This window comes from Vigna angularis, chromosome 7, assembly GCF_016808095.1.
Source record: "Vigna angularis cultivar LongXiaoDou No.4 chromosome 7, ASM1680809v1, whole genome shotgun sequence".
NCBI classification, from domain to species: Eukaryota; Viridiplantae; Streptophyta; class Magnoliopsida; order Fabales; family Fabaceae; genus Vigna; species Vigna angularis.
The window spans coordinates 2028218-2037935 of NC_068976.1; the positions used below are offsets into that span (position 1 = coordinate 2028218).

The following is a 9718-nucleotide window of genomic DNA, read 5'->3' on the forward strand; positions in this document are numbered from 1 at the left end:
GGAGGAAGTGTTTCATCCTTTGTGAAGATTCAAAGGAGGTGTTGCTTCATCTCTTGTGGCATCAAGAGAGGTGTTTTCTAAACTTTTACAAATTGTATCTGTGTGATTGTAGTTTGTAATTGTTTTGCGATTAGTGAAGTGTTTATCTTGTTTTGAGATAAGCGACTGGACGTAGGATAGGTAAGATCCGAACCTGGATAAAATCATCTGTGCAAATTTCTCTCAACCTTACTCTATTTTATTGTCTTTATTATTTGCTAAGTAAGTTTAATTGAGTAGAAATTTTTAAGGCACACGTTTTTAGTAAGAACTAATTCACCCCCCCTCTTGGTTTGTTATTCCACGCTAACCATTCCGCTGCAGCCGCTCTGACAACATCACCACCTGCTTTGGAATAGGGAAGGACATATATTTTCTCCCTTATATACTTGGGTGAGTGAAGATTTGTTAACTTTAAAGTTTCGTTTATGGATTTTGGTATATGACAATTAAGTTATTACCAATTTCAGGCATTATTGGCAATTACTTGTGATCTTCATACCAGAGAACACTGTTGTCTGATTTTTTTCATTGCACAAGTCTCCTCCAAGCCCTCTTAGAAATGTAGTAAATTGGTAAGAACCTCAATGTTTCAACTTTCTTTCTTATATAAATGTATGCTAAATCCATTTTTTTTAATAGTTCCCTTGCAACACATATGATGTTGTCTGGGAGATCTACTGCTACAACTAAAAAGCTTGCATGGGTTCCCCTTAAGGTTTGGTATTTTAGTCCATACTTTGTTACATTTTGTACTATTCCAATGATGTTACTTAACATTTTATAATTATGATGATATATTGTAGTGTAATAAACAAAATGGGTCATTTGAGTGTGGTTACTACGTCATGTATTGGATGATGACCACTATTCGTGCACATTACACTAGTGGATGGGAAACGATAATATTTAGGTTTGAATTTTATTTTTCTATAGTTTAGATTTCATATACATTAATTGAAATCATCGTGTTTTATGCAGAGATTCAATAGGACTACTTCAATTCCAGAGAAGTTACTTAAACTCGTGAGGAAAACACTAACTAAATATGTAATTCAACTATATAATAGTATGTAGTAGATATTAGGATAGTAAGTTACAAGTTTATCACTAGTACAAAAATATCGTATAACGTCGATGTTTTTTAGCCTTTCACGTCGAAATTAAGGCCGACGTCATATTAGGAGACGTTAAATTACGTCGAAGTTAAAAAATTCAACGTTACCTTAATTAACGTCGAATTTTGTTAATATATAACATTAATCAATTTCTTTTATTTTTTTAAATTAATTGTGATCCTTTGTGATAATTTTTTACAACTGTACGAAGACCTAAAAATAGAAAAATAAAAAATTTCAATTTTTGGTATTTTATAAAGTACGAATTATGAACGTGCAATGTATTATCAACAACAAACAAGTTCAACGAAATAACAACAAACAAGTTCAACCAAACAACCACAACAAACAAGTTCAACCAAACAATCACAACAAACAAGTTCAGTCAAACAACAACAAGAAACAAGTTTAACAAATAAGTTCTTCAAAACGAAAACTAGCTTTCAAAAGATGGGTTTTCCGGAATAAAGTGTTGCCACCCGTGAGAGAGAAAGCAGAATGCGCCTATGAAGGACAAGAACACGAAAATAATCGGTCAAAACAAACGAAAATCATACCTAAAGTAGTTAATTAACCTGCATTTGTATCAAATGAAGGAAAGATTACATGTGATGGCCGTCAATCTTCGTTCAAGAAATGTTTGAGCAGAGAAAAGGGTCTCGCGCACTAAGATAAAGGGAATGAATTTTTAATCTTCCGCTCAAATTTTTATTTAACTCACTAACATTTTGACGTCTAACGCTAGGACATTCGATGTCATACGAAAGTATATTTTCACCTTCAGGCCAAACATTTTTGCAAACTTTATCCAATAAGACGTCGAACATCTTAATATTCTCGTTTTTGTTATGCAAATGTCGGATTCTATGTCTAATGAAGAATGAGACTTTAACACTAACAAGTGTGTGGTATTAGTTGATGGATTTGAGGTACAAGAAGAGTTCTTCTCTTTCAAATCATTTAAATGAGTTTCAATAGCTTTTAGGCTAGGTGTTAAGAATAGGTATCAATTTTGATTGTGAAATTTTGAGACTATAGCTACTAAACACTCTATCGGAGTCTTAAGAGATATTTTGAGTTTCATTAAAAACTCAACTCCTAATGGCATTATTTGTTTTCAGATGACAAAGAGAGGTGTTCTTAATGAAGAGTTGAAAGGGAAGGTAGAAAGTTTTTCATCTCAATTTAAGGTGTTTGTCATAGAAAATAATAGAAAAAGTAAAAAAACAGAACCACAAGGTGATAAAGAGAAGAACACAAGCAAGTTCAAGCCAATATATAAATATGCAGTGAAATTATGTTAAGAAAATACAATCATTATTTTTAATGCAAGTTCTTTATTTTAAATTGAATTAATATTCCATCATTATTTTTAATGTAATTTCTTTATTTTAAATTGAGTTAATATTCAAAATTAAAAAAATAAAAATTATAATAATAACTTGTAGGTGCGTTTAGATTAAGGAGTGAATTAAAGTGAATGAAAAATAAAAAAAAAATAAGGAAAAAAAATAAAAAGTGAGATTATTTGAATTAAGAGAAATATAATGAAAAGAAAAGAGAATTTTATATTTGATTTGATTGACGTGATAGAATAAATTTGAACGTATATTAATAAAATTAGAGAACTATTCATAAAATAATATTTGTAAAATAACTTAACATAATAGATCAAAATAGGGATACAAAGTCTTACAATATAGATAGGTTCCATACATTAACACAACAAATCCTTATAACGTCACTCATTAGATGTTAGGATTGGGAAAATCCAACATATAAAATGACTAGTGACATTTTTGCAATCAAAATCACAAAAATGACATTGTCCCCTATTGTAACATATGTCAAAATTAGATTTGACATTAGCCTCCTTTGTAACATACATTAATTGATGTTGGCATGTCCTAAAACTAATGTCAAAAGGCTTTATGATGTCAGCTACATCCTATTTGATGTCAAACTCATTTTGAAAGCATAAAGAAATAGTGTGAGACCATTTGGTCAAAATCTCTTTACTATTCTTTCTCTTTCTCGTTTGGGTGAAAGCTTTCCCAACGATGAAGCTTCATAATCCATGGAGCTCTAGAGATTCATAACCCATGAAGATTCATCTTCAACCTATTTCAGTCCATGTTAATGTTATAGTGGTCGTTTGACCTTGAGTTTTCATTCTCTCTAATTGTATTTCACAAGGGTTGGTTCTCTCTCATCTTCTTTTCCATTTTTAAGGTTTTGTAAAATATATAGAGTGTTCATATATTACATATTGGTCTTAGATTCAGAGTTGTGGTGGTAAAAAACTTCAAAAAGTCATAATTTTTGCTATAGACCTTAAATGGAGACACTCCAAAAATAAAAGTTGTTGGAAATAGGATGGTGAACACATTTGGCCAATTCCTGAAGAGGATTAGGATTCTGGAATTTTCAAAAATTCATCGTTTAAGGTATTTTTTTTTCATAGTATATTTCCCCAATTTTGTCATACTTTATAGTTTTATTTGAGGTACCCAAAGTACTAAGAAAATTTTGAATCTTTTTGTAAGTTTATCTTGTATTGTATATTGATTTTCCATGGGCTCACTTGGGGAAAATAGTGGCGTAAAATCGAAAAAAAAATTTGCATATCTTGTCCTTGCAATAGATGTTAATTAACGTCGATTATAAATTGAATATATGTTAATTAACGTTTGTTTAAAGACAATAAACGTCAATTTAACGTTTGTCCATATACATTAGATGAATGTAGCAATGTACATTACATGAGTGTGTTTATATAGTGATTAGACAAATCTAGCATTAGATATTAAATGAATATGTCAATGCATTGATTATACGAGTTTAACAATACACATCAAACTAATATGTCCATACATTGATTTGTATTTATAACGAATATACTCAAAGTATTTTTACATATTATATTCTTTATTTTTATAGAGTTTATTCTATATTTTCTTCACATGTTATATCTTTAGTATTTTAAAAAAAAATTATATTTCTATATATATATATATTAACTTTCTAAACTTATAAATAATTTTTCACATTGATTCTATTCAAAAAATTAATTATAAATCTAAAAATATTATTATTTTCCTCTCAACCTCTAAATATCTTTTGATATAATATAGATTTACTAAAATAAAGAAAACAAAAAATAAACAACATTCTTTAAATAGACATAAGTTTAAAACTAGTAAGTCTTTAAATACGAAAACAAAACAAACACACAAACTCACTCCCAGAAAGACTTGTCAAATCGAAACAAAAAGAAGCCTGACTTTGACCATAATTTGTTAAAGGAATTTGTTTACATTTGAACAATTGTAATTTCAGTTCTTGTACTTCATAAGCGATCTACTTAATTTTTATACAGTAAAAAAAATATATTTAATCTCTAATTAATAACATTCTTTTACATGACAAACACCCGTGATTTGTGGATTATGGTATAATGTTTGACATTTTAAAAAGAGTACTGATACATATTCTGATTTTAGTTACGCTACTTTTGTACGAAGAAAAAAACTATGTTAGAAGAGAAGCACTCACTTTTGACGTATTTATAAGATCTATGTTAGTTATTATTTTTGGTCATAAACTAAATTATAAAATTTGAAGAAATTATACAGAATTTATTTTACAAATTAACTGATGTATTATTAATTTAAAAAAAAATGAAATGTAAGAAATAGCAAAAGTGGAGAGGTTTGCTTAGTATACGTATTGTGATGAGCGAGAACATGATCTTTACATATCACTGATGCCATGTCTTGTGTGATCCGTAGAGTCAAACACGCGATGGAAAGGTCAATTTTTAGAAGAGTGATCTCATATCGGGTTTGGTGGAAAGAAGGACAACGAAAATCATGGTATACAATTATACACTAGGCGCGTATACTAATAATGGTAGATGCCTATAATTTCCACCGTAGATCTTCATCTTTTATTTCTAGGTACACTGCATCGTGATGAACTTCCATTCCTTCTTTTTTAGGCATATCATTCCTTTTGTTTTCCCCTCTTCAAATGCGTGTTTTCAACTCCCATCACGGAATATTATTCATTATTTAATATCCAAATCTTCTACAGTGCAAAATAATTGCAAAGAGGTCCACAGACATTCCAAGCAAATTAACGATGCTCATGCTCTAAAAATAACGCTAATAATTCACACACACTTCTCTGAGGGGCCTCCACGGCATAAATTGCTTGTCGTTTCCAACCCCCTTTTCCCTTCTTTGCCCAAGTTCTTGAAAGTGGGAGAATGACATTAAAGAGGAAAAAAATATGAAACGAGAAAAGAGTGAGAAACCTATGCTTTAATTAGCATCTCCTAGCTTATTTATGACCTTCACACTGATGCATGTACAACAACGCTATCCCTTCTGCTATATTTCTTCACGGGTCACTCTGCAAACTCCAACGCATTTCACCAAGGTTTAGGTTTGCACTATTATTCATAAAACAACCTGCATTAGCTACCCTTTTACCATTTCCATGTTTAATAATCATCACCTCAAAACACCTTCCTCCTGAATCCTGCGGGATAATTCATGCACCGCACCTGCAATTTCTTCCACTGTGTTCATCTGACACCCTTCCTCTACCTGTTCCACCATTAAATAACACAAAACAAATCAGAAAAATACAACTTCTATTCATTAAAAAAAAAACAGACAAACAAATGCTAACATTCCCTTGTCTAACAGTTCTTTAGTTTTTAGATCAATGTCCTGTTTAACGAAAAACAGACGACACGACTTTGAATTCATTTAACAGAAACCGGTGTCACCATTCCTGAAATTGGTAGTTGTACCGAAGCTCTTTGAATTTATCAAGGTATCATAGAAATTTTCAAGAAGAGAAAATGACAAACATAAAAATGGGGTGCTGGAAAAAGGAATGAGTGTACGTTTTGCATCAAAATTGGAAAAGAAAGAGAAAAAAAAGAAACTGCAGGTCTAGATAGGTAGGTAGCAGAAAGAAAGAAAAAACCAACCTTAACACTAACCGAGGTGAGGACCATATCGTCGACAGTGGTAACGTTAAGGTGGAGAATGGTGAAGGCGAGAGTTTGAAGGCCAACAACCATCTTCAGAAGCAAGCCCGGTTGTTTCTTCGAGAGTATCTTTATGTTGGCATGGCCATCCACAAGGGTCACTTCTATGTCTGCCACGGCCCATGAATGGCTCCGTGCTTCGCACGTGCTAGGGTACCCTCTGCCGTTCTGTGTCGCACGTGTCGAATACTGAGGGAACATGAAGAACTCGTCAAAGGGTGATGACGAGTCAGAGAAGCCACCGCCATTTTCCTTCGTTCTCTGCTGCCCCTTCATGCACTGCAGAAGCTGCTCCAGCTCCTTCACGAAGTTAATGGCGCCACCAATAATAGATGCTTGATCACCCTGTAATATAACATTTCCGAAAATTAGCTCGGGTTAATTTAAGGTTTAAAAAAACAACAACTGTAAAACAAACCAAACACATGTATTCGTGTCCAACGTCTCTGAGACTGCTCAATCAAAATTTACAATTTAGATTTGTAATTCGAAAAGATGAAAGAAGTGGCATTTATTTAGACTAACCCTTTGGACATAAGAGGGTGGCATCAGGGATCTTAGAACGGCGAGGTACTCGTTCATCTGTTTTCTTCGATTGCGTTCAACTGCAATGTGGGTCATTCTTTGATTCTCGATCTCCTCCTTGTTCTTGGTGCTCTTGGTGCGGCGGCGTTTGCGGCGGCCGGGGGTGGGTTCGGAGGGAGGAGGAGGAGGAGGAAAGGCGGCGGGGAGAGATTGATCGACGGTGCAGGGTTCAGGGGAGGAGTGTGAGTCCCATTGGTCTTTGATATTTTGCAAAGCGGAAGGAGAAGAAGAATCCCAATTTGCATGCAGAGTGTGGTCTATGTTGTTGGTGATGATGCCTAGAAAGGCTTTGTTTTCTGCTTCTTGAAGATTGTTGTGCAACAGCGAGTAGAAGTAGTCTTTGTTGCAAGGGTAAGTGAATGGATCTTGCGGGAAAACCACGGCCTCTAGGGCCATTGTTGTTGTTAAAGTGGGAAAGTGTGGTTGTAAAGAGAGAGAGAATGATTAGATGATGGTTTTAGCAAAGGCTAAAGCAGGGGTAGTGGTAATGGTGGAAACAAAGTAACCTTTTTATGATGATGAGCTTAAGAAGAAGAATTTCCCTTTTGGGTTGAAATCTTAAAAGTGGATTGATAGTCCACACAAACAAAAAGCTACAGACCTATGCACGTGAGATTGAGATTTTTCGTCCTACACCACTTCCTTCATCGCACCAACTTAACCACTGGAAAACACACAGAAAGATTCTCTTCCCAATTTCTTAATATCTCCTATTTATAATAGCAGCACCAAGCAAACCGATAGACCCATGACTTTCCCAACACAACCACTTCTCATGCCTCACAACCTCAATATTATGGACTAATAATACTAATACACACCTGTTATCTAATTAAAAAAATAATTTATAAAATTAAACCATCTTGTGATTCAATTGGATTTTCAAATGCATATAATCTTTATTCTAATATGATTTTTGTTATCTTTTCTCCATCATATTATTTATTGTACTCTCTCTCTCTCTCATTGTTCATTTCTTCCATATTGGGTTTCACAGTCAATCTTCGTATAATGGTTCGCTTTGGCCCAACACAAGTTACGAAGACTGCATAAATTTTACTAAACTAAAAGACTGAATTTATAATTAAAATTTAATAGGATCAAAATTACACATTTTGTAAAATATTGAGACTAAATGATTTATTTAAGAGTGGAAGTTATTTATGATTGAGAAATCAAATATAAGATTATAAGGAAGTTGGATACTGTATAATTAAATTAAAATTAATATTAATTCTTTATATAATTGAACTTGTATGTCTAGTTGAGATTATATTTTCCTAATACATCTTTCTCGAAAGATTCAATAATATTTTGGATTGGAGGTAAAATGTTTTGCCCAATTGACGAGAATCTAGTTCATCTCATACCTTCTATAAATACAATAAATATTATAGTGGATAAATATCTATTACCTATATGGTCACTTTAACTCGATATCTTGGTCGAATTGATAACTACTCTAAATTTAATAGTTATGAGAGAAATTGAACCAACTTACATTAGTCTAAATGAAAAGAAAAAAAAAAACAGATAGTTTTTGTAATCAAAGTTTTCGACGGCAAGTTAGACAATAGAACAAAATGTTCTATTATAAATTTTCACATAACTTGAGTAACACCATTTAAAGGCTGAAAACAATTTGTAAAAACCAAAGAGGGAAAAGAAGAGCTAAATATATTACAATGTTAATTTGTCAAATGCTACCTTCGTTATCACCTTTCCTTTTTGAGATACAGAACATTATATGCACAATATGTATCTTTCTTGAAGGAATAAAAGAATTGAAACTAAAAAATGTGATGAAAATATAATTATTGAATGTTGTGTGTTGCAGAATAAATCGATCTTATCCAGAAAATCTATCATAATAAAGTTTAATAAGAAGAATTAGAAATGATATATATGAGAAAATAATGTGATTGTGGGTGCACATAATGTAGGTGAGAAACAAACGGCTGGTCGGTAAGGAGACAGAGGCATATCAAAAACTTTATACAAGATAAACTGTATCAGATGCATATTTCGTCAACAGGGTTAGGTCTCTACGGTGATCTCGTTCACCTCTTTTTTTTTTTTTTTCTAATGCATTCTTCCTATATTCATAGTGAATAAGTTTAAGTTTAATTCAATTCTACAAACTAACTTCTAAGACGAAGTTTGCACTTATGTAATATAATTTAATTTTATTTTTAGTGAATGTGCAAACTTCCAACACATTATTCCGTTGCTTAATCAATTTCTTAATATAAAAAATATACTATTTATATGTCATCGAATTAACTATGATTTAATCAAATTAATACTATGGTAAGTTCAAATATATCAATTAAAAATAATGATTAAATTAAAGTATATTATAAATTTGAGTATTTTAACTTATTAAATTTACTAACCGAGCAATTTACTGTCTTAATTATTTGTCTTCACGTATTAGACATTTTTTAGCCTTATGATTGCTATGAAATGATAATAAGATTAATTGTAAAACAAGTGATATTTGTCATTTTTAAAAAAAAAACTGTGTTGGATTACAAGAATAATTTCATTAATGGTGGTGATGAAAATAATTCCTTTATATGCATAGGTTATGATGTAAAATTAGAAGAAAAAAAACATGATAATCTCACCATCTAATATATTTTAATAAAAAATAAATATATCCTCAATTAGTTTTACATTAATTGTAATATGGTTTTCATATTTTTATATTTCTTAACATATGAAAACAAATAAATAAGATGATGACAAAATAACAATCATATTATCAATTAAAAAATAAAATCATACAATATCATTATTCAATTGAGATACTTAATTGAAAAATATTAAAATTTTAAATATCAATAAATATTTTTAATAAACATTCAATTAGAAAATTTAAATTAAACTGAAAAAAGAAAATATTTTA

The 9718-nt window shown here is 31.3% G+C and overlaps 1 protein-coding gene across 1 annotated transcript; it reads right to left on the reverse strand.

Moving 5' to 3' along the window:
• Positions 1-5194: 5194 nt before the first annotated feature.
• Positions 5195-7542, reverse strand: LOC108337155 (transcription factor bHLH96). The gene is made up of 3 exons (XM_017573618.2): positions 6748-7542; positions 6163-6567; positions 5195-5770 (listed from the first exon to the last, which is right to left on the reverse strand). Exons 1-3 carry the CDS (start codon positions 7201-7203, stop codon positions 5675-5677), a joined length of 957 nt encoding a protein of 318 aa, XP_017429107.1. The 5' UTR covers positions 7204-7542; the 3' UTR covers positions 5195-5674.
• Positions 7543-9718: the final 2176 nt, after the last annotated feature.

Excerpts from the sequence above, each read along its gene's own strand:
- LOC108337155 (XM_017573618.2), bottom strand. The coding sequence starts at position 7,203 with ATGGCCCTAGAGGCCGTGGTTTTCCCGCAAGATCCATTCACTTACCCT. Across the intron at positions 6,568-6,747 it reads CACCCTCTTATGTCCAAAGG|GGTGATCAAGCATCTATTAT; the intron begins GTTAGTCTAAAT and ends GTTATATTACAG. Across the intron at positions 5,771-6,162 it reads TCACCTCGGTTAGTGTTAAG|GTAGAGGAAGGGTGTCAGAT; the intron begins GTTGGTTTTTTC and ends ATGGTGGAACAG.